At 45.1% G+C, this 25,169-nt stretch overlaps 1 protein-coding gene across 1 annotated transcript; it reads right to left on the minus strand.

The window, feature by feature from the left end:
* Nucleotides 1-1,128: 1,128 nt before the first annotated feature.
* LOC146196462 (switch-associated protein 70-like) lies at nucleotides 1,129-25,169 on the minus strand. Its single transcript, XM_084598199.1, has 10 exons — nucleotides 24,823-25,169; nucleotides 22,596-22,762; nucleotides 21,899-22,085; nucleotides 17,585-17,788; nucleotides 16,318-16,464; nucleotides 14,401-14,512; nucleotides 6,879-7,036; nucleotides 3,487-3,632; nucleotides 3,134-3,332; nucleotides 1,129-2,768 (listed from the first exon to the last, which is right to left on the minus strand). Exons 1-10 carry the CDS (start codon nucleotides 24,955-24,957, stop codon nucleotides 2,619-2,621), a joined length of 1,605 nt encoding a protein of 534 aa, XP_084454325.1. The 5' UTR covers nucleotides 24,958-25,169; the 3' UTR covers nucleotides 1,129-2,618.

The following is a 25,169-nucleotide window of genomic DNA, read 5'->3' on the forward strand; positions in this document are numbered from 1 at the left end:
GATGTGCAGAGATTACTCTTGAATGATTGCAGGCAAGCAGTACTGTTTCTTTATTATTTCAAGCATTTACAGTATCCCTTAGCTGGTTTACATAGATGTTTTTGCGCAGACTTTGGATTAGATACTGCTGAATGCAACGGGTATTCGTAGTTCGACGACCAGCGAGTAGGATTGGTGCTATTGCCACCGCCAAGTTGCTTAATTCTTTCGCGGGCGCAAGTCAGCCCAATAAAGAGTAGATTTCGGTGCTACTACGCCTGTCTGTTCTTTTGTGGCCATGGTATTGTCATCACTACAGGACAATATGGCTCCTAGTAGCCAAGATGTGGCTTTGGCACACAAGTAATTATTCATCATTGTTCGTTAATTACTATCTAATAACGGTCCATGAAAAAAGCGACGCATTTATATACATTACAAAATAATTTATTTCAACATGCAAGAGCGAAAAGCCAGCTCAGATCTCCACATCTTCAAGTTTGAACAATGAGCCAGGGTGATTAAACGAAATTGGCAAGATAGAAGCGTGAAGTCAGCCCTAGCATACAAGCAATTTTGAATGCAACTCGCTCACGTGAAAGCAACCTGTACACAATGAGGCCCTACGCAAAAAGTAGTGGAGAACTATCACAGCCATCATGCCAGTAAAAAGAATCAAGCATGACATCAAGGCACCACTTCAATCTTGAAACTCAAAAGACCAACTGCCTTGCTCTAAAAAAAAAATTATGAATGTTTGTCTCAATAACGCGACACAGTGTGTCGTGGAGAGTAAAAACCAAATGCACCTGCTAAAGTAAACTTCTCTTACTCAGCTTGGTAGACTAGGAACTAAAGCAAGCAGATTAGAAAAACAACAAAGTTAAGCAGAAATTTACAAGAGAGCCTGCCACAAATTTTTATCGCAAAATTCAACAAACAAACAAGTGACATACCGTAAATCAGTATCGAAACTCAATACTAGTTTTACTTGTACACTCACGAGACTTGACCCTGTAAAAAATGCTCAATGAAGCATGGAAGCTTTTCACAGCAGTCACCACTAAGGCACTTGTGGATTTTTGATGCCCCTCAAACCAAATTAGGCACTGAGGCATTGTCTACAGCAATACAGCATGAAAAAAATGATGAGTTTTACAAGAGGAGATTCACGCACATTCCAATGTTCCAAAAACTAATTTTTTTGATAACACGGAGTTTGAGGTTGCAGACAAAGTTTCGTATAAACAATGTTTGCACTCGTCAATGTTTGTTATCGAAGAAAAAGAAAGGCACAGAAAATAAGCTGTATGATTACACTTACCATAATAAACTACAAAAATGATATGGTAGCAACAAGCCCTGTTCGACACTGAATAAACGAACTCACGTACCAGAAACCGCCACAATCAACCTGAAAACCAAAGCCTTCACATCCAGACTTCAAATCAATTGGTTAAAACTAGGCACGATAAAAGCAATGCTGCCAAGCAACTTTGCAGTAAAGTATGCAAATACACACAAAAACATAAAAGAGCAGTGACAAGCAGCTGTGAACAATTTGATCGCGTTGTACGAAAAATGAGGGAAAAAAAATGTCACTGGTAGAAAAGAACAACACAAACTCTGATTCAAACTGATTTCTGCAACAAGACCTCACATGCTGAAATCCCCACAGCACAGTACAAAGCAAGACTGCACCGAAGTGCGCACCAGCGTGTTTTGCAACGGGAAAACTACCACAGAGCAAGGACTTGCCACAAGTGTAACTAGCGTTAACGAATTCTGCCGAGCATACTTTCGAACAATTTGTGCAGCTACAACAGGAAATGTCAACAATCTTCTTATCATAAGACATCGAGCATACTTTTCTCTAAACTACGAAACTTATATATAACATGCTGTGCGCTGCACAAACTGAGGCTGCCTTTTGAGCAAAGCCGTTGTTAGAGTTGCATAAGAAGTTACTGCAAACTGCACACGACTGTCAAGGACCAATTAAAAGAAAATAAACACTGCACTTAAGCAGCCCAACAAAGTTAATTGAGTCTCAACATTATTATTATCATTGTTTTTTTGGTGAGCATATTCAGCATACAAGCCTTTGTAAAGCAAGAGGAGTAGTCACACGGTGAGTATGAGTGATTTGCTCACAAATGGCGCTGCATTCCGCCTCGTGAAATAACCGTACGATAAAAGCGGTATAACAAAAACAAGAACAGCAATAAAAATCAACAATCTTCCCTGTGCTCCAAGCTGCCTTGTACTGTAGTAATGGAAGCAGCACCAAATGACAGCTATAGGGCCAAGAGCGCTCCAATCTCGGACTTACTGACTCTACGCTGCAACATTTGAGCATGGTGGGCAGGCGTATATATAGTATTACCATGACTAAGATACCATGTATCATCCACTCCTCTTTCCAAGTGTAAATATAAAAGCCTGGTAGAGAAGGTAAGCTGCAGGAACAGCCCATGATGGCACGACATCACTCGAGATAGCTCGAGATATAAATACAACTCAACTCTCTAATCATCATTCATAGTCTGAGCACGTCAAAAAGGGAGGCAGGAGAGCTAATAAAAAATAAGATAGGTGGTAAATCATCAGAGGGTCACCTCGTCAACAGTCCGGCCAGATTACAGCTTGTTGGTTGGCGTTGTGACAAAGTCCGTAAGGTCTACAGATACTGCCCGCTTTAGAGGTGCTTCCTTCCTCTTGCTTTTGCGAAGCCGGCGCTCCAATGTCTTGCTTGCGAACTCTGCCTCTGAAAGCTTCTTCTGTGTTTGCTGAAACACACACAAAAAAATCACAGATTCGTCAGCCCACTACTAACGTAATAAGCTACAACAGCGGCTGGCACGCCCGGCATAGAACAGGCACATGCTGCAAATCGGCGACGGTACAGTTGTAGCATACCTCAAGCTGCTGAACATATCTGCGATGAAGGGCAGTTGGCGGTTAGAGTAGTAAATGCCACTTTGGTCAATAAGATGTTGCCAAGCCAGACGCGTTATGTTGAAGTACAATAAGCGCACCTTTAGAGAATGTGTCAGAGGAAGCACGAACCAGGCACTTAAACAAGGGAGGCACTTACGAAAGCTAGAAATGCGGAGAAAGGGGAGAAAAAGAAAGAGTGAGAATAAAGCCCCACCTCAAGCTGAGAGTTGAGCAACACTTTCTCAGTCTTGAGCGAAGAAAGCTTCTGGGCGATGGAATTTATCTCGCGATCTTTCTGCCGGCGGAGCTGCTCCAGATGCTCCCTGCGCCGGCTCTCTTCTTCCAGCTGCTTCTGCTGCTCTGCTTTCTCCTGCTCCAGCTGCTCTCGCCTCTCCCACTCCTCAGCCAAGATCCTGAGGGCACACGATGAACAGCTCGGTTTCAACACTCATGACAAAACACTCCGAGCAAAGTACACTGCAACACGACAGAACAATGGCAATGAACAGTGATGAGAGAAAATTATGTGGGATAATGGAGAAAAGGAAAGCAGTTAATGTTGGTTACCTGGACTGAAGGGTGCGTACAATCTCCTCGTCCCTTTTGGCCTGTCGCTCTTCCTCAAGTCTGCGCTCTAGTTCCTGCTGTGCTGCTTCTAGCTCCTGCCGCTTCTGGTGTTCACTCTTGAGTTGCTCCTCAGCCTGCCGGCGGGCCTACAGATATCGAAACAGGTAGGCTTGCACATAGTACCTCATAAAAGATTCCCAAAAGCCTTGGTCGAATATTTAGGGGAATCCCCCAAGATGGAGTAGGATTCTTTATAAAGGAGTAATTACTTATCGACATCCACCAAAGTGCAGCCATAGGGCTACAAAGGAAAGCTATACAGCTTTCTAAGAAACTGTACAGCTTCCCCTGAGCTGGACAAACTTTTCTTTAACTGCAAAGTTTCTGAGAAAGTTGAATAGCTCTCCTTTGTAGCCCTATGGCTGCACTTGGGTGGATATCAATGAGTAATTACCAATTTATTAAGAACCTACTCCACCTTGGGGGATTCCCCTAAATATTCGACCAGCACCATTCCCACGGACTTCGACTGGGACTATGAAGAGGAGACCCAAATGAAGCATGATGTTGTGAGAGGAGTCTCCACTAGTGTGATGCCACTCATTGCAAATTTAACCATAGGGAAATAATTCTAATGCTATCAAAGTGCTCTATAAGGATGCTTAGGAAGCTCCTCGAATTTTTTAAAACTAGGACGTCACTCAGCAATTTTCTATCGCAGAAAATTAGTGGAATGTCAATCAAAGGTTTCAAATACTGGCAGGTCAGCAGGGTTCTACCTTTCTGTCCACAGAGGAATCAAAATCTAGCACCATGTTATCTCAGCTGAACAAAAACAATGGCATCCCTGTATCAGTCTGTCAGGAGTTCAAAGCCTGCCAGACCACCTGCCACCATGTGGTCATTGGGGCAAGCAAATGAGCTTCTCGCATCACAACTGTCTGAGCCCAAGCTATCACCTATGCTGCAGTAGGGATTTGCATGCTGGCACTAGCCCTTATAAGAAAGGGGTTTCCCAAGGCATCGAAAGGCAATAGCTATGCTTGCTTGGTTGGTTTGGTTTGTGAGGTTTAATGTCCCAAAGAGAGACGCCGTAGTGGAGAACTCCGGAAATTTCGACCACCTGGGGTTCTTTAACGTGCACTGACATTGCACAGCACATGGACGCCTTGCTTTTCGCCTCCATCGAAGAACGGCTGCCGAGGCCCGGGATTCGATCCTGCATCCTTGGGAACAGTAGTCTAGCACCGTAACCACTGCGCCACCCCAGCGGGGGTATTAGCTATGCTTGCACTCTTTCAGCAGTGAGCTGTTACAAGCGAGATTATAGTTATTATGTATTATGACTGCAAGAAAGCCTTTTCCCCCTCTCACAACCACCGAAAGGACTAGAAAACAGCAGCACCTTCAACCAAGATGTAATGCTGATGCGGTACATTCATGGAGCATAAAGTGGTGGCTGCAGGCACTTCCGGGAGCTATTAACGCTACTGCTAAAGAGGTGGTCATCACTTATCTATCTATATAAATATGCACTGAGTCACCATGCATAGATGAGATATATGATACTAGTGCCAATTGCTTCAGTCCAACTGTTGCAATGTTTCAGTTTCTTGACATTCCAGGAATATTTTAATGCATACTGGGTTTCAGAATTGTTCACAATGGTACCTCCGCATTTTGGTAGGGTATGCAGTTTCTAGGTATCCCGCTGCACTATGCCTTGATGGCTTTCGAATAGGCCACATCTGGACATACACTACTAATAATGGCCAAGGAAGTGGCAGTGATGCCGCCACACTTATTAGCAGACTGCAAATCACCCAACAATTCAAGGCATCACGACTAAACATGTGCGCTGCAGATTATAAAAACAAACATAAAGCTGATCCCACACGAGCAGCTAATCGAGCAAAGTGCACTTTTGCTAGCTGAGGTGTTCCAGCGCGGCCACACAATCAAGTCTCAGTGGACACCCAGCCATAGAGGTATAGCAGGAAATAAAAGCGTTAAGGCAGAAGATAAACTCACTCATGGTGATCAGGCTTCCATAAAACTCTTTCTTGAGAAGTGATGCTGCAGCCTTAGTGGTTCATTCAATGCAGACTGTCATAGAGTTACACTGGAACGATTTGAGCCACAAGCAGGACCGCATCTCATGGCTTGATGCAGGCTCAAGACTTCCCCTTACTATCTAAAGTTATGACATCAGGGAACACCACTTCATCAGTTATGGCTTGGTGTCACATGCACCAGAAGCTACCTCCACAAGATTGAAGTTGAAACCAGCCCAAGTTGCATGAACTACAATGTTCTAGAGACTAATGCGTTACTTGTGTTTGCCTTCACTACTACACTGATGCAATGATGGCCTTCGAAAATACTCTCAGGCAGTCGACAGTCGCTCTCCCTGCAAGAATACCACTAAACGCGCACAGGTGAAGCAAACTAATAACTGGTGTGCTTTTAGGTAAAACAGGTCTAGATTACCGCCTGTGACTTGCGTGCGCTATGCAGTGCGCGAGTACACAGTTTTTTAGGTAAAACAGGTCTAGATTACCGCCTGTGACTTGCGTGCACTATGCAGTGCGCGAGTACACAGTTTACAGTGCGTACCACCCGCGCACACGCATTTGTGTTGGAACATGTGTCTGTGTACTTTTAAGCTTTTTTTCTGGTACAGTATGTGGAGTGCATATTTCAGTGTTTGTGCTGGCATGTGAGAGTGCAAAAGCTCTCCTCTGCAACTGTGGCGGTGTGTGCATGTGTGTGTGTGTGTGCACAATGGCAAGTGGTGAGTATGTGAGACAAGTGCTGCATATTGCACGAGATAAACGTTGCCAAGTGCGTGTATGGTTTCCTCTATAACTCTGACCACATTTCCCTCTTCCCCAGTCTGCAGTAACAGGCCAAGGCCTGTTTACCGCCAACCGACCTCTTCACCTTCCCTTTCATTAAATTACTTTCTTTGTAATTCATGGAGGGCTCACCGAAGTCACTAAACGGACAAGCACTGTCATGAAAGAGTAGTGACATTGCGGTACAGACATAAGAAGTGGTTGGAAGAAGTGGAAGTTGACAAGTGGACATAAAGAGTTCGTTCGCATTTTTCTGTTTGTTGTCATGATGTGGGACAAACTGATTGCTGTTTATAGTGTTTTTGTTGGTGAGCTGGTACAAGGTGGAGCTTTGGATGCAGAATCCTGAATTCAGATGTTAGGCAGTCGGCCAAGCCAACGATGAAGGGTTGTTGCCAAACTCTGCTCTTTCGTGCATTTTTTGTGCGTAAATGTATAAACAAGTCTTCTCTCCATTATGTCCTTGAGCTCTTCCTACTTTCGTTGCAGCTGTGTAACAAGTTGCTGAATACTGTGTCACACAGCACTACTCACCTCTTTCTCTTTTTCGAGCTGAGCGAGGTGCTGGAGCCTCTGCCGCTCATCGTCCTGCTTCCTGGCCTGGTTCATCTGGCGCTCGTTGCGGCGCTTGGACGCCAGGTGCCGCTGATACGACCGGGCAGTGTACGAGTGCTGAGCTGCTGTCTGAATAGCTGCGTGAATTTGTCACTTATTGTAACTTGTAAGCTGTTATTATGCAGAGAACTACTGTGTGTCAGGACATGGCCCAATGCTATGAGCAGCTATAATTTTGCAGGAATGCATACAATATACACATTTGCACACCTCATTGTTTGTCAGATCTATGGTTTAATTTCTGAATACAAAAGTTTACTGCACCTCGATGGGCCTGAAAAAAGGAAAACCAAGTATGATGCTAACCAAGTTGTTGCTTACCTCGTTAGGGGGAAATGGTCATGGTTTGATATAGTATATGAAATGGGTTTCTATTGGAGTTCAGATTCTATACACATATACCCGTCACCTAAGCTCATGTAGAAATACGACCATTTTCATATAGGAAAATAATGAGAATAGGAAAGGCAGTACATCATTTATGTACCATATAATCAAAGTCAGGGTGAATTTTTCATCCCTTCGGTCTGCACCGAACTGGCCAATCCCACACCGTGGGTATGTGCCATTCCTTCAGAGGCAACAACAACTTGGCCAATTGCACTCAGCTGCTTCAGTGCTGTGAGGAGGAGGTGATGGCTATGCACTAATACAAGGCACATGAGTTCCTGTACCAGTTCTGTCCTTGATGGCCATCATGACATGCTCCCAAGAAAAGCACTAGCGAATTTGAACCCAATGCATGTTCAAGCATGTACAGTCGAACCCGGATATATCGAACTCGAAGGGGATGCGATATATCGATAATTCGATATACAAAAATCGGCTTGTGACGGCACTTACGATGCGAAAAAACGATATCGTATTTGTCGCGTAATCAACCCACTCGCATAATGAACCCACCCTCCACTTTTGCACCCAAAATTTTGAAAAGAAAAAACAAAAAAACGTTAAGGCCAGCTTACTCACATGAAAGCGATTGAGCGATCTCGGCGATGAGCGACAGCGATAGAGCGAAAAATTTCAAATTTGTTGGAACTGCGTCCCTTTCGCCGCTCGGGCTGCCGTGGCAGCTCAAAACAAGGTTTCTGTGTCGCCGCGGCAGAAATCGCGAGCGTTTTCACTTGCATGTTGATGACGCGCGTCCCTCGCTCCGTTTCGGTCGTCTTATCCACAGCTCATTTCTTGGCAGCGTGCCAAGATGCTGCGCAGCGATAACATCAGGACGCGTTTACCTTTTGATAGCTCCTGCGGTGGCGGGGAGCGAACTTGGCAGAGTGCCCGTGATGGCTTGATTGCACAAGCCTGGTTCGTTTTATCACGCCGCGCTTGAGGCGGGCGTCATGATCGCAACAGCTGACCGTGGGCTTTCGTTGATCCATACATGCAAGAATAAACGACTCCCGCCAAAAAAAAAAAAAAAAAAAAATGAAAACAAAAAAACTGCTGCTTCTTAACGTCCGCAGCCGCCATATCTTACGCTACGCCGCGCCTACAGCACAACGATAAGCAAGGATGACTCGCAAAAAAAAAAAAAAAAAAAAAAGAGTTGCCGCTTCTTAACGTTTGCAGGCGCCATAGCCGCAGCGAGCTGCCGCGTGCAGAGTGTTCGCAACACATGCTGGAGGAAGCGTCCGACGTCGTTCTGAAAATGGGGTGAGCTGGCTTGGCGCATGCGTAGCGCGTGCTGAAGGAGAGAGATAGCACGGCAAAAGAATGGGCACACCCACGCACATGCCTTGCAAACGTCATGTATTGGTGCGCTGGAAACGATAACTGCAGATGCGCACGCCTTCGGGGAATGGTCGCGGCGCGGCCCAGACCAGCCATCGCCGAACTGTTCCCTCTCATTCCTTCCGCGCGTGGCTTGAAAATGTCACGCGGCAAACGGCCAAGGGTGATTCGATCGTCTCTGGGGAAGGCACACTTTCCAGTGCGTGGTGCGGAGTTTAATATATCGAACGACTGGCGAAATAGAGTTCGATATATGACGTGGCTTTCCTATACTTTTACAGTGAAACCTCGTTAATACGTACCCGCTTACCAAGTAGTTGTGGTTAAAACGTAGTTGTGAAGATTCCCCGGCTGAGCCGCTATTGAATCCGATGTATTGGTTGGCTGCTTAATGCGTAGTGGCTCGTGAAGTGCCTACCTGTTAATACGCACATTTCGTTGCAGTTCGGCTGATGGCGTGCTGCGACGCAAAACGTTTTCACCTTTCCAAAAAGCGTTATGAACGTGCGGACTGCCGGTGATACTAGAAAGTATTCCAGAGAAAGCACGCGGTTATTTTGACCATGTTCCAACGAACGCTGTTCGCCGCGGTGATGTCCATGTCAATAGGCAGCCCGGGAATCGTTGGCAGCCCTATCGCAGTAACCATCACAGTCACCCCCAACCCGCCCCCGTGACTTCGCGCTACGCGTGCAGTTGCGACGTAGCCTATCCTATGGCCTATGTTCCTTTCTTTGCTTCGTGGATGTGGTGCGGAACAGTTGGCTGCATCGTCTGCATTGAGCTGTGGTGCTTTGCGAAGCGGTTGTTGCGTGTGTGTGTGTGTGTGTGAACGGGCAGCACTATGGCGAAGCCTACCCGCCCGAAGTATCGCGTGATCAGTGTGAAGGAAAAATTGGATATTATTCGTTGCATCGAAAATGGAACTGCGAAGACTGTAGTACCACGTGCGCGGGACCTGCCGTTGACTACAGTTTGCGGCATTTGGAATGCTTGGGAGAAGTTGAAAAGCAGCGGGGCTGCGTCGAATATGAAGAGATGCCGCCTTAGGGGATCTGCTTTTCCCGACGTGGAAGAAGCTTTGGTGTTGTGGCTCAAGAAAGCTAGAGCTCAAAACCTGCCTGTCACCGGGCCCCTTCTCGCAGAAAAAGCAGAAACGTTCGCAGCCCAGCTGAACCACGAAGATTTCTCTTGTAGTAATGGTTGGTTGGCAAGATTTAAAGCACGCTACAGTATAGAGTGGGTCAGAGAAATAACTCAAGTTACCGACATTCTAGTGGAAATTAAGAAGAAGAAATGGACATGGGCAGGACATGTAGTGCGAAGAGAGGATAACCGATGGTCGCTTAGGGTAACAAACTGGATTCCAAGGGAAGGAAAGCGTAGCAGGGGGAGGCAGAAAGTTAGGTGGGCGGATGAGATTAAGAAGTTCGCAGGGGTCAAGTGGATGCAGCTAGCACAGAACCGGGTTAAGTGGAGAAATATGGGAGAGGCCTTTGCCCTGCAGTGGGTATAATCAGGCTGATGATGATGATGATGATGACAGTATAGGTGCAAGGGTGGTTTGCGGAGAGGCAGCACACGCAGACAAAGATGGTGCTGAAGAATGGCAGAATGGGCAGCTGCGACATGAGTTGGCCAACTACGCCGCGGAAGATGTTTTCAACTTCGACGAGTCGGCGCTCTTCTACCGACTTCTGCCCAACAGAACGCTGACATTCAAGGGTGAGAACTGCACTGGTGGCAAGCATGCAAAAGAACGAATATCAGTTGCTTTTGCGGTCAACATGACAGGAAGCCAGAAGTTGCCACTCCTTGTGATTGGAAGGTACGCCACACCAGGGTGCTTCAAAGGTGCCCGACTGCCCTCAGGTGTTTACTACAGAAGCAACCAAAAGGCGTGGATGACCGGAAAGCTTTTTGAGGAATACGTCCGGCTGTTGGACCGGCGTTTCATGGCACAAAAAAGAAAAATTCTACTTGTGCTTGACAACGCATCCTTGCATCTTGATTTGGACAACTTGGGCACAATCAAGCTCCTTTTTTTGCCCCCGAACACCACTGTGCTTGCTCAACCTCTCGATCAAGGCATCATTCGTTCAGTGAAGCATCACTATAGGAAGAATCTCCTGCGTAGAATGCTTCTGGCAATGGAAAGCGGGAAGGTATACTTGATCGATCTGCTAGGTGCGGTGCACCTCCTAGCATTCTCGTGGCAGCAGGTTGATCCGCTGACAGTGCAGAATTGCTTCGCGAAGGCAAAATTCATTGAGCGCTCAAGCGATGCCGAGGTGAGCAACGGCGCCGATGACTGTGACACCCTACTAGCGGAAGTGTTGGAGCGACAGGGCGGTGCTGAGACTGTGGACTTTGAAATATTCCGTGACATCGAAGGCGAGGTTGCAACGTCTCCGGACTGGTCGGACAGCGAAATTGTTGCCGCTGTTGCCCCTCCCCAAAGCGATGAGGATATCGACAATGAGGACAGCGACGATGAGTTGGGAAGTGCCGATTCAGGCCCTACTGTGACGGAAGCTGCTCAGGCATTAACTGTTATGAGAGCGTTTGCCGAGAAGATGGGCCTAATGGACAAGCTTGCTCGCGGTCTCGCTGATTTTGAGACGGCTCTTGTCGCCGCGCGACCGCCACGACGGCAACTGAAAATGACCGACTTCTGGTTGGCAGGACGAGGATAAAGTGCATGTAGTACGTGTCTTCATGGGAAATTTACAGTGTCTGGTTTATTCTTCACTTTTGGAGGGTGAGTAATGGCAAAATTTGTTGTAATCGGTTAAGGTGTACTGCCGGATAGTACGTACTTTTGCTGTATATGGGATTTTCAAGGGGGATATTCCGTGAGTTCGATATAACCAAAATTTGATATATCCGGGTTCGATATAACCGGGTTCGACTGTATCAATGTCACAAGTGCTCAAGAAAATTGGAATCACAGAAAATTTATACTTCATGGGAAGTGTAGAACAGCTAATAACCGAAGGAAGGGCACTGCCAAACAATAAATTCTCTTAAATCATTCACATATCACAGAAAAATAGCCAGGATATTGGGCACTGTGATGCAATAACCCTGTTTGTAAGCAGTACTGGCTATATATTTTGCCTTGCCATTGATCACTTTCCCACAGAGTGCTACAATCCGATTTCGCCATCACATTTTTATTCTGGCGTCACATAGGTTTTGGGTTGATGCAAACTTCTGGAGGATGAAGATGAGTTGTGAGCAGAGGCTCATAGGTTGGGAGATTTATTTTTACGGTAGGGTGCTCTGGCATTCTATGCACAAAATCTGCTCAGAAGTTCCAAGCTAGTTTGGTGCTTTCCAGGCTTAAGGGGGGACACGGGTCTTTCGGACCAAAAAATCGCGAAAAGATCACTTTTTAGAAAATGTGATTTGTGAAATCAGTAGCTCTTTATCTACCTATCTGCTAAGTTTTTCATTTCTAGGTTCGGTATTTTAGTCACAATGCCAATTTATATAATCGATGTCGCCCAAATCTGGGCCGAAAACGACCCCCGAAACAACCATTTTCCGCGAGGCGTAGCTTCCATTTTGTGCGCTGCACCGTAGCCATCTTGGTCTCATTCGAAAGAGCCGCCTTTCGTCTTCAAATTGCCGCCTCTGCTGTTTACATTCGCCCATTGGTCGCATAAAATATAGCAAAAAAGAAAACGTGCCATTTGCAATCCCATTGGCTTTCGGGGTGCACGTGACGATAAGGCATCCCCGCATTGGTGGAGCTGGCTGACGGCGTCTGCTCGGCGCGCCCGAGCTGCAGGGAGACGGCGGAGACGTGACGCCAGCCACGCTTGGTTCCGAACCGCGAGGTGCGTTCATGGCAAGAATTTGTGAAAAAGGTGAAAAAAATAGTTGAATAATCATCTCAAGTGATGCCCTGCCCCGGCTGTGCGCGCTCAGGCTGACGAAAATCGTGCACCGAACGATCGTGTGTACGAGCCTGAAGTAGGCCTAGCGTGTTCCCCAGCACGGGGGACTGCTACTGCCAGCGGTCACACCCGCCGCGACAGTGATAACGCAGGCCGCAGATGAGCAGAAAGATAAGCTCAAAACAGGAAAAGCTTGAACTCGCGCCAACTCCAGCAACGAAGCGGTAGACGGATTGTGTTCGTAACGATGACGGTAGCGCGGCAGACAGTCCGCTTGGCGATGCGGAGTTCACGATCGTCAGATCTAAACAGTTTGCCGAGATTGGCGAAGCGTAAAACATACGGCGGCGATATTGGCATTTAAAAAAGTGAACGGGGATAAGGAATCGCCGTCAAACTTATTCTCCAATGCGTAAACTGCGGGACACGTCGTCTTCGTAGAGCTCGCCGCGCGTTTGCGCCGATCGGACCTCGTTCATAGTCCTTAGGGAATTCACTTGGTTCCAGTGCAATGCAGAGCACTGGGAAGCAGCAAACAGCTCCAAATTACATTTCTTTTCCGCAATAAACGTTCCTCACCGCGGTCTTGATGCGAGGACGTAGCAAAACGACGTACGAAAAAAAAAAAAAAAGTGACAACTGAATGTGCTGCAACTGCAAATCAAAATGAAAGAGGCGACACTTGGACATTGGAAAGCAAAGAGACTACATTCCTGGAGGTTTATAGCCATTTTAAATTGTAAACTTGTGCATTGCACCAGTGAATGTCTGAGAGCAGAGAGGAAGCGTGCTTCCTCTGCAGCTTTTCAGACTGCAGCAAAACGAAAGCAGAAGGGCAAACCCAATGCAGATTACTGTCCAGGAGCCTTCTAGGCCACAGTGGCCTGCATTTCTACAATTTTTGTTTGATTAAATTAGTGTTTGACATTGCAATTCGTTTTTTCCATTTTTCTCAAAATGAAAATTTTGCCTACCCTTCTATTTTGCGGGTGGCATTGTGGCTTTCCTACTCGTTAGATTGTAATGATTTTCTTTTACTGGCTCGTGAGTGTTAAAGGAACACAATAAAGCTATTATACAAGGTCTCAACTGCATAAAAAATTTTTAAACATAAGAAGATGTAGAAAGGGGGTGGTTGCACTTGTGAAGATGAAACTTATAACTTCCATAACTTTGGCTTGTAGTAAGGCAGGAGCACAAAACTTGTTTTATTGTGTTCCTTAGACATTCAGGAACAGATCCATGTGCATTTTAGCAATTTCCCTTCAGTAGATATTTTTACAAGCTTCCCGCAAGTCTGGAACAGCAAAGTTGCTGTAACTACTCAGCAAATTTATGTAGAAGAAAACTAACAACATATTTGAAACCAGAACAAGAATTTACACAAACGCTGCAAATTTCATACTGACAGGACAAATATTAAGAAAATTTTGCTCAAGACCCATGTCCCCCCTTAAGTGCCATTTATAAGTGAAAAACAGTATTTGCTGGTGCAGCTGCTGAACATGGCACTAAGCAAGACAGAGCAGTGAAAACTGGCTTGTCTCAGACATTACACTGTGCACAACTATGCAGAATTAATGTCCTGCTGCAAAATGTTGCATGCCCTTAGCATGCAACATTTTGAGACAATATTGTTTTCCAGTGGCTGGTGCTTGAATGTTTATTATGTTTTCAGTTTTATTACCAATTCCATTTAATCTATATAGCAGCATTCTACACGACTTACAGATTATGCACGCCAAATTTGATTAGAATGTGATTAACATGAGGCGTTCGCAATTCAGGAAGAGAACACCAACCTGACATCCACTGCAGCTTGGACTTGTAATCGGAGGCAGCCAACTCAACCACTTTCTCGTCTGTGGTGATCAAAAAGCGGTGTCCTTTCCGTGTGGAGGCATCACCCACTGGCTGTACAGGAAAGAACAATGAATGTACTTAGGGAAACATGTTAAATGCATGGCTAGCGTGCTTTCAACAAGGATGGCAAGAAATGCGGTGAAAGAAATGAAAAGACCGCAGTATGGGAAGAGGAGAATGAGTACTTTTCTGTAAAAAAAAAAGACCTTGAAACCAACTGGAATCTCAATTGGTACCAATTGGATCCACTCAATGGGTTTCAGTTAGAATTTTTTTTCCAAATGGGCAGTCCATTTGGACTCTCCAATGGGTTTCAGATCGAATTTCCAAATGGATAGTCCGGCTGGTTCCATTTGGAATCCTCATTCCAGTTGATTCCAATTGGATAAGCCAACTGGATCTAGCAGCTACTTGTGCAAAGTCTATAGAGTGCCATTAGTACATACAGTAGCCGACCGATTTTTCGGACTCCAATAATTCAGAGTTGGGAGATATTTTAGACTTTATTCAGGAACCGTGTACATTTTCATGACTGATATTTCGGACCCTATGGTGTCCAAAAGTTAGATTTTTTGGACCAAACTTGGCGCGAGCAATTCTGTGGAGAACATTTTTTGTTCGAAGGCTCGTTTTTTTCGGCATCACACAGACGTGAGCAGGCGTTGTTTTTACAAACAACCAATTTTGCACGGCCATGGGAGTTAGGCGAAGCAGTCATTCAGACACACTAGCTTGGCTCTTTGCTTGAAGTTGCCATTTGAGGCAGTGGCAATAAGCAAATGCTTGACCTTTTCATGGTGGCAGCTTACAAAGAGCGCGCACTCAGACTGAAATGAAACGTGAGCACCATCTGCCGCAGCCCGCTCCGACACCGCTCGCCGCCACCCGTGGGAAATAAAAGGGGGGGGGGGGGGGGGGGGGGGGGTCCGGTGCATTCATGATTCATGGGGGCTGGCGTTACGCTCGCTCCTGCGAGAAGCGTGTTGGGTGTATGTAATGATCTCGTGTTATATGTTACTGTGCAACTGTATATTATGTTTCTTGTGTGATATATGCTTGCCTATACTCCTTGATGCCTAATAAACATGCAAACTGTCAGTCAGTCTTCCTTGTGTCCCAATTTGTATGTCCCATTGGACCCATTGTATCCCACTTGACCCATTGCACGCAATTGGAGTGACCCATTGGCTGCACTGGGTTAAGTGTTCAAAAACACCATTGGTTCCATTTGGAAAATCAAATGGTTCCAGTCGGAAATTTCCAATTGGTTCCAATGGTCTTTTTTGACTGGGTTAGTAGCGTTTCATAAAGTAAAATACATAACTACTGAAAAATTGAAAATAGAAGCAAACAGGTAAAAGAGAGATCAGTGCAAATCGACGAGCAAATCCACAATATGTTATAGGAAGCGCATCCACCAAGAATCCTGTTACACAATTTAAGGAAAACTAAAAAAAATATGTCACAATGCATATGGGCATCTTCAAGGCGGCTTATCTTCGAAAAACAAAATGCACTTACAGACATGAAGCTAGGAATAGGAATACTTGGCAAAAAAAGAAAAAAAAAAAGGAAAAAAGGCTTGGAAAGAGATGGTTTGGTTTATAGGGTTCAACGTGCCAAAGCGCTTCAGGCTATGAGAGACGCACTTGCTTGAAAAAAGACCTAGCTTGGTTATACTGATCAAGGTCAGCATGACATAATTTTGCAACTAATTGTCTTTCATTTTCGTGTTTTTGCCCTTCATCAATGACACAAATGACGAAACACCCTCATACTAAGCTCACGACTGCACCTCCATCCACACTCAACTGGCCCACATGAATTATCAAAGGACAGGATGGCTCAAGCGGTACCTCTGTGCGCGTTCGTGATGTAATGCAGATCTCGCCACTCTTGCGACTCCCTTCCTTGGTGCCAAAGTAGGTGAAGCTGTGCGGCCGCAGAACAAAGTACATCTCCCACCAGAGGCCCAAGGTTGACATTTTCTTCTTCAGCAAGCCCTGCACATTTTACACGGACACAAAGAGTTAAAAATGCATGCCTGTATATTACTTGTAACATTAACATAATGACGTCATCTTCACAGCGGCGAATATCAAGACATGTGACTTGCGCAGCTCCATTCTTTGCGAACATGCCAGACACTTTTGTTATCTACAGCTCCAGAAATAATTAACTAGTGCTAATCTTTTCTTTTTACCCGTGACGTTACTGAGATTTATCGTTAGCACTTCAGTATTCCTTGAAATGGCTGCATTTGTAAGATTGGTGCTTCAGCCTAGCTAGCCACTCTTCATACTATTCCCGTGCCCCACGGTAACTAGTGCATACCATTTCATGTAACTTTTATACAATGCTCAACTAAAGCACCAAAATTCAGCAAAACTCTCCTGCCCTCTGCAGCAATAAAAGAGTTGTGGAATTGCTCAGTGTGTAATCACATTTTTCAGTTTCATAGGAAGAGAGTTGCGCCATCGTCCCTATTGGACCCCGCAGCAAGACAAAGTCCCCCATTGTATTTATCTCCGAACAACTCAATCCAAATCTGCACAATGTACCCATGCAGTTTCATTACTTGCTCATATTTACAACTAGTAGAGCAATAATATACCCTGTCAATGTTTCAGTAGCAGTTCTTAACTCCAAATTACAGGACTCTCCTGTATGATGCAAACAACGCATGCTGACCCCTATGATGCAAATGAGGTCTGCTGCTCCCAAGGTACTGTGGCAGTAATAAAATCGCATTTATCACTGCTCAGTCAGAACATGACCCCTAATCCCTTCCCAGATCAGTGAATGTTATAGTTGTGTCAGGCTTTGTTCCTACTTGTGACCAAGAGCCGAGAGGAGAATGCAGGCTGTTATAATGAATCACATAGTAGCACTACTAGTACAAAAAGGCTGGACTTATAGAGGCAGGCTGTATGTGATCAATTAACACAAACCAAAACAAAACTTCAGCATTTGCCCAAGTCAGGAGATGATGCATCCTCTATAATATGCTTGAACAAATTGTTAATGCAAAGATTCAAAACTAGATGCGTGTAATCAATGTATGGCGCTTGCTTACAATTAGCTCCTATGTTGAAAAACAAAATGACGCAAATGGCCAGTCACCTTTTTGATGACATCTCCGACATAGATGTCGTAGACCTCTGCTGAGGCTTCGACAAGACCACACTGTTCAGAGCCTGATGTGTAGCGTGTTTCGAGAAAGGCCAGGAAAGACTGGAAGTGGAACACAGGAAGCAGTGCCGCTAGCTGTCTGAAATCTTCCGAGTCCCACTCCTTCCCCAGGGCCTTCACAAAAGTGCTGGTCACCTGCATTGCAAAAAAAAAGCCTGAAGGTCACGCTTACTTGGCTTTCAGTTACAGCAGGTAATGACTTGGAGAGGCACAATGCTTGAGGCATCACTGCATAACTGAAAAAGGTCGGAATGATTCAGGTGCATACCCGTGAGAAAAAGTGGAGAGACCACGCAAACCGCTATGATTGCTTTTTTTTTTTTCTGCATAAAAATATGTGCCAGACAGACCTGCTTAGGCAAGATGGCAAGTATATACATAGGAGGGTACCTAATGCATACCTGAGAAATAACCGCTTCACGGTCACAAAAAGCTGGCGGGTAGTTTTTACAAAGTGTGTGGTATCTCCACTTTTGCTCATGGGTGTACATCATATCTGGATGGCCACTGGCTACCATCATTACAACATCTGCCAGAAAATAGAATTGACCAAGTGCACAAGGAAGGGATGCAGTGTGGCAACTAGACAGTTTGATTAGTTACGCAGTGTTATGTTTCGTAACGCTGGTCCGTTGCTTTACACACAGGTTGGGTGCAGACTGTGGGGCCCCACTACGTCATCAAGCTTTATCTGGTTTTGCTTGCAACGCCTTCTGTTGCCACAGTGGCAACGGAAGGCCACAGTGGTCACAAAATTTAATAAGAGTTGCCACAGTGGTTCTGTTAGAACCACTGTGGCAACTCTTGCTAAATTTTAAAAGGATGATGCATTTGTTTTCCACTATAACCTAGCTGAAATTTCACTGTTGCTGGCCGACTGCAAAAGAAGGAGCTTGTATCACGGTGAGCTAGTGATGTGTTAAAATAAAAAAAAAAAAAAAATTCTCAAACTATGTTTAATTTGTTTACTTTTTCGGCATAACTGACTCCAGGAAAGTGCCAAATTGTACAGAAAAAAATCTATTTGACAGTTTTTAACTGAGCATCGTACCACTTCAAAACAAGCTTGGTTTCCTTATTATGACTGCCATTTCAAAATTAGACTTTTTGCATTGAAAAGCCTAACAAGTGAACATGATAGGTACCATATATTGTTCCCTAAAACATTTCGATCTAGTAAGGGCTATTAAAAAATATTTTGGCTGAGCTTATAGAAAAAAACAAAATGTGCAGAATTGAGCAATGCAATCGTTTCAAACGACATTCTTTTCAAAATTCAAAACCCTGTTGCATAAACGGAACACTCTCTTTCGATGTAATGCTGTTGAGTGCCAACTGCTTGCAATTTTTCGTTTCATACTTTTTTTGCTATGGACCAGCATTGCGTGTTTAAGTAAGAGGGAAATAGGCGGAACAGAAAAGATAAGTTGCATAGGCAGCAGTAAAACAAAAGTCTTCTGAAGAATAAAAGATAGAAATCCGCCTTCTACAGTTAACCGCGGGACTTCCATCTTGCTTACCACTTCATGAGAAAACATTTTCTTTTCTACATTCTACTTGGCAGATCGTAACCTAACTTCGTAGACACTGTTAATTATTATTAGTTTATGAACCTTGTACAATTGAAACATAGAAATGAGCCTTTTAATCAAAATAAAGCGGGCCTTTATGTGTGGGCTGGTAGCCTACGCTATCATATTATACCCTTAAAGGCAGAGCTTAAATGTGCTCGACAATTGTTTCGTTCTTTCCAACCCAATAAACTGTGGACATTAAAAGGCATATTCCAGCACTTTTTTATCTCTTTATATGTTATAAAATTTTCATGGCAGGCTCCTCACAGTTTTCTGGTCCTCTGTATCAAGTTTCACTGAGGGCCGGCGTTTCATCCAAATGGGAATTAATTTAAATTTCCGATTTCGTGGCCCCAATTGAAGAACCATATGATGTTTTATAAAACAGTGCAAAACCAAGACAACAGACAAGGGAAGAAACACACCATAGGCACTTGTGGTGTGAGTTTCTTCTCTTGTCTGTTGTCTTGGTTTTGCGCTCTCTTTTACATCATGAATCAATACCGACTAGCCCAAATTTCCAACCATGTCAATCTAAGGAATTTCTACGGGCAACTTTGCATGCGTGAAACCACTGGGAGAAAAGCTGCCAATGTTAATTCTGCTTTTGATGCAGGACAACATTTTAAGCTTGCTTTTGGTTTTTGTTAGAAAAATAATGACCCAAGCTGTCACTGGAAGTCATCTGTTTAACCTAATAATGTGCATACTACAAATTTTGGGATAGTGTGGATGGTCAGTCCTGACATCATCGCTCGGTCAGAACCTAGTTTCAGTTTCTAGTTCTTGCTCTTTAAAACATCTCAACTGTGCATTTTAAGAGCTTGCTTCGGGCAGTGGTGCTGCCTGCAGTACTTGCAAATAAATAAAAATAAAACCTCATTCATGTTTGTGCTCTGTATGTTTTCCCGGCAGTAGTCAGTTAACAGGGGGCAGACTACAATTACAGCAATCACACTTCTAGCTATGTCCCTTAACTGCCGAGGCAACATTGTAAGTACAGCGTAATATAAGGCATGTCCACAAATGCAGAACTATCAAAACTATGTAAAAGCACATACCGAAGGTTGCCCTGAGCAAGCTCTGGGTTAAAATAAAAATTATGGGTTGACCCAAGCCCTGCTTGCTGCCAACTGTGGTCAATATAGAGCCAATAGGTGGAGAGCTTATCTGGTTGGAAGCTTACGTTAGACGTACACAAATTCTGCAGCGTAACCATAATCAAACTCAATTTTCAGCTTGTTTTATTTGCCTGACAAAATAGGCTGCACATGACTGTACATAGTGTGAAGACAGTTGTGAACTATGCAATGTGCCACTGAGTCCACAAGCTGTTGAAGTAGCACGAATGGCCAAAAGAAACTATGTAAAAGAAGCCAAAGGCTTAGGTAATGTGTTTAAGGGCGGACAGCAACGTTAGCAGATCACTACAACAGAACAAATGGGTCATTAGAATGTGTACACCAAAAGTAAGCTGCTCAATTGTTTTTAGTTTTCATAATTTTAACAAGAGTAAAGTTTTTAGTGCATAGCACTACTAGCTGCAATCACGGATTTTGTCGATGTCTGTCCGAAGCCGTTCACTCTCTCTTTTCGTTAACTTGAAGTGAAGAAAGAGAAGGTGGTGATGCGCGTATCGCGTGGCTCAGCATTGAGGAGGCGGAGCGGCCGTATAGCTGCAGCAGTAGCCGCTCTCTCTCTGTCCATCCGCCTCTCCGTGAACTTGAAGAGGAGGAAGGGAAAGTGGCGACGGCCGCATCACGCGACTTAACACTGAGGGGGCGAAGCGGCCACATAGATGCACCCAATGAGAGAGTAGGCAGTGAGAGAGGGGCGTGTCAGTTGCAGACGTGGCAGCCGTCACAGAGCAGCGTTTCACAAGCGTGTGTTACTCCGGAGTGAGCAGTCGTGTGCCGCTCGCGTGCCCTCAACTTCGGCATCTCTCTCCTCGCATCATTCCCTCCTCAATCTTCACGGACAGCAGACGTGCTCACGCGGTGCTGCCTGGACCTCGACTTCGAGATGCTCGCCGCGTCGTGAAGCTGCTTGTGCTTACCTCCGCGCCTGAGCTGGCACTCGCCTTCAAGCGCGTTTCCCTCTCTTTTTCTCCTCCTATGATCCCACCCCAGACTTTTCGGCCGCAGAGCAGTGCATTGTAAAGAGGTACATTGTGTCTGTTTTCGTTGATTTCTGAAGACGGTGTATGGAAAGCTGAGGACGTGGGCATTTGCTTCATGTCGCAATAGATGAAGCCGGGCCGTCAGGCACTGCGGCGCATGTTCATCATGCTTGACGTGCTGAAGTACAACAGTTAAGCGGTGCTACGCACCTATTTCGCATTTGATTAACTGCAAATTAGCCGTAATTGTTTTTTCTCTCTTCACTTCAAAAATAATGCATGTGGCCATATCTGCCAGTGTTCAGGGCCTAGCGAAGCAAATTTGACAGATGATGATGGCAGATGATGATTGATGAAGCTGTCATTTCCTTTGGATGTTAACTTATAACATGCATGCAAGCAGTCTCCATTTTACATTTGATTGTGGGCAAGAATTCGTTAACAAACAGAGAAATAAAAAGAGCTTTTCCATGGCCAAGGGTAGTTTTTAGAAAAAGTTTAGCTCTCACAGTGAGAAAAATACTATCCATTATGAAGTACCACTCAACTCACCTCTTCAACTTCTTCAGCAACCATGATAACCTCCGGCAAGTCCTTCGATGACATCCGCAGCTCTCCCAAAAAGCAGAACACCCGGAACAGCTGTGCCACACATTTCTCGGGGAATGCCACAAACTCCCGATCAAGGTATTTCTTTTTGCAGACTAGCCAACACACGTCTTCAATGTGGTCCCTATACCTGAAGAATGATTAAAAACCAAACAAAGAAAGGGTAAAACATCACAGTATGCAACTTACAATGAGGTCATCCTAAGAAAAACCAATTTTTCACTTTTCTCAAATTTACTGCCATCCAAGTTCAGTCTACAATCTTGTGCACCTTTTGGCAAAGAATAAAGAAATAGCACCTTCAAAAGCAATGTATACAGAAGTGCCATGCGTCAGAAAAAATTCTGTTCCAGAGTTAGAAATATTACTTAAGAAAAAAAAGCGGAACCAAGCCTGGAGTGGAAACAGCCATGTTGAAGGATGGAAGACCACTCCTTTAACAGCGACATTCAATGCTTATTTCCTATTAATAATAAACAAAAATAAAACTAGTATCTAGAAAACATTACAACTCATGACAGTGCGATGAACTCAATGGACAGGGATTCCTCGCGTTCCGTAGAGTTTAACAGTCAACAACAGGTGAAACAGATGTTGCTGGAAAAGCACTAGTCCTGTTAACGACACAAATGTGACTCACTTCCTGATGGTCTTGACGTCGAGGGTACTTGGCAGGCCGGAAAAGAGCTCCCTCAGCAGATATGTCATGTACTGCTCAAACTGAAGCTCCTGCGTGCTGCAGTATTCTTCCAGTGCTGCCTCAGCCCTCGTGTAACCAAGGACCGTTCCCAAACTTGACGTAAACACCTGGTTGAAGAAAAAAAAAAAGGATGGATCAATACCCCCAAAAAGTAATGGCGGTAGTTTATGACAGTTGGTGTTACAAAGCAATGTACGAACAGCTTAGAAGATTTCAGGCACCGCTCTGTTAAGCCGTTGGAAAGTGATGTCAATTTGGTTAAATTCAGAAGTGAAGACTAGCAGTGGCACTTTAGAAGCTGCAGCACTCGTTTTTGCAAGCAAACTCAGCTAAAACTGCACTATACTTAGCAGCAATGAATAGTCTATTTTATTGTGCTGAAGCAAGGATTCCAGGAATAGAAGTGGGAGGCATGGGGTGCGGCACTTGTTTTCCACATTTAACAGCTGCTGCTAGCAGCGCAAACCTGAGCCTTGCCCTTGAATTCAAAACAGACTTTAGCAGTCCCTATATTAAAACGCAGGAATACTGTCATAGTGCATCACAAACTAAACTAACAAATCTGCTCACATGTAAGAGCGATCCATGATTTTCTAGCACACACATCACTGCAGAAATGTGACAACTAGCACCTGCCAGCAAAAAGAGCTGGCAAATTATGCATCAGCACGATGTGCAAACAGTTCTGACAATCTGGCCTCTGCTTTGCAACAGCTTATAGCCATTGTTCCCAGTTGGTGACAAACAATGCATCAGTATACTTGACAGCATATGAATTCAGGATGATTGCTCTAGTACCGACTGCCACTGAGAGCTGTAAAAGCTTTGCTTGGCAAAGACAACTAGTGACGCAGTTTGTCTACACACCCCAACCCGTATTCACATAAAACAAAATTCATTAAAATGAATGCCAAAACAAATAGCAGTCCATCAACGCTGTACACTGAACAGTTGAACCTACGATGAATCACAAGTAGACACATTCTAAACGCTTGCTTAACTTCCCCTTCATGGCAACATCCTTTCTGTCAGACAGGCCAACAACAGTTCGAAAGTGATTGCACATATCCTCACTGCACTTCTTTTTTATTTCACTAGACAAAACAAAATGGTCGCACTTTCGCTGCCAAGATCTTGCATAATGCAATCAATCACCACAACTGGTGACACAACCTAAAGAAATAATTGCGTGAAATAATTTGCTTGGAAAATGGCACGTCAGCACTACTGCCAGGCTGCGTTAATTTGTACGAAAGTTCTTTACAGAGTGCTAAAAAGCAAGTGATAAAAAATGAGCCCTAACGGCATATTGTTTCGGGCCACAGCCCTACCAGACTTATGGACAGGTGCTGCGACGAGGCGCACGGACAATTAATTGTGCCAAACGCGGGTATTATTAGAGCGATACTCGCTCTCGACGTCGGCCATAAAAGTTTCTGAAGCATAACAGAATAACCCAGCAGGGTTCTTTCAACTCTGCAGAAAAAGAGAAAGAATATCAATACAATGTGATGTTCAACGAGGTTCTCAAACACAGGTGTCCGCGCCGTGCGGGGATCCTGCCCGCTATGATCAGACATACGAAGTGAAAGAAAAATGAGACGACACTGTGCTTTGACGGCGCGTCAACCAACGCATCGCGCCGGTTTAAACTGGGGCAAAGAAAGCGGCGAGAAAAACCTCGTAGGCTGTGACCTCCCACCCGTGATTTGTATCTCATACACGGACGGACCCGTTCTAATCTTTGCATCTTTTAATTCCCTCAATGTCGCCGACGCATAAGTGCACACTGGTTGCGCTTTTTAGCTAAAGCCGCCACATGCAAAACAACCGAGCAAGCGGCATCAGCAACCAGCCGGACACAGCGGTGACCCGTGACCGACGTCCGTCGTCGCTGGGGTATTCACTTTTTGATTGCTGTCAATGGAGCAAATCCGGAGCGACGATGTGCACGGAGGCGCCTAACGGTTCGGCCCGGATCACCAGGCAACGCGCGAAATCTCGACGCTCACTTACGGCCGCTGAGAAACGCCCGTACGACACGAAAAATATTTGCCTTCGCGCAAGCAAGATGACATAGAGCGCAGTGTGGGCGTCCTTTCTCGCCTTTGCAAACACACACCAAGCATGACACATTGCAGGTCGCGCACACGTTTTGGAGACCCACCTTGAGGCGCGACTTAGCCACCTTGCCCGTGTTGCCGTCGCCCAGCGTGTCGAAAGCATGCCATATCGCATTAGTCACGTCCGCTTCCAGCTGACCCATGCTGCCGTTGTTGTCACCAGCACTCGGCTTCGCCATAACCCGAAGGAAGAGGCATTCAGACACGGAGTGGGTGACAGGCGACAGACGAACGGCCACGATAGCCACAGGCCGGACGATTGTGGCGCCACCTGTTGAGTTACACTGACGTCTCGTGAGGCTGCAGCGGCTACAGTATGACCGGACGGGTCGAACTACAGGCAATGAATTAGGCGTACCTGAACTGTTTTGTTAATTCGCATTTGCTCACT

The sequence above is a fragment of the Amblyomma maculatum genome, chromosome 3, assembly GCF_055883805.1.
Source record: "Amblyomma maculatum isolate TAMU_Amacu chromosome 3, ASM5588380v1, whole genome shotgun sequence".
NCBI classification, from domain to species: Eukaryota; Metazoa; Arthropoda; class Arachnida; order Ixodida; family Ixodidae; genus Amblyomma; species Amblyomma maculatum.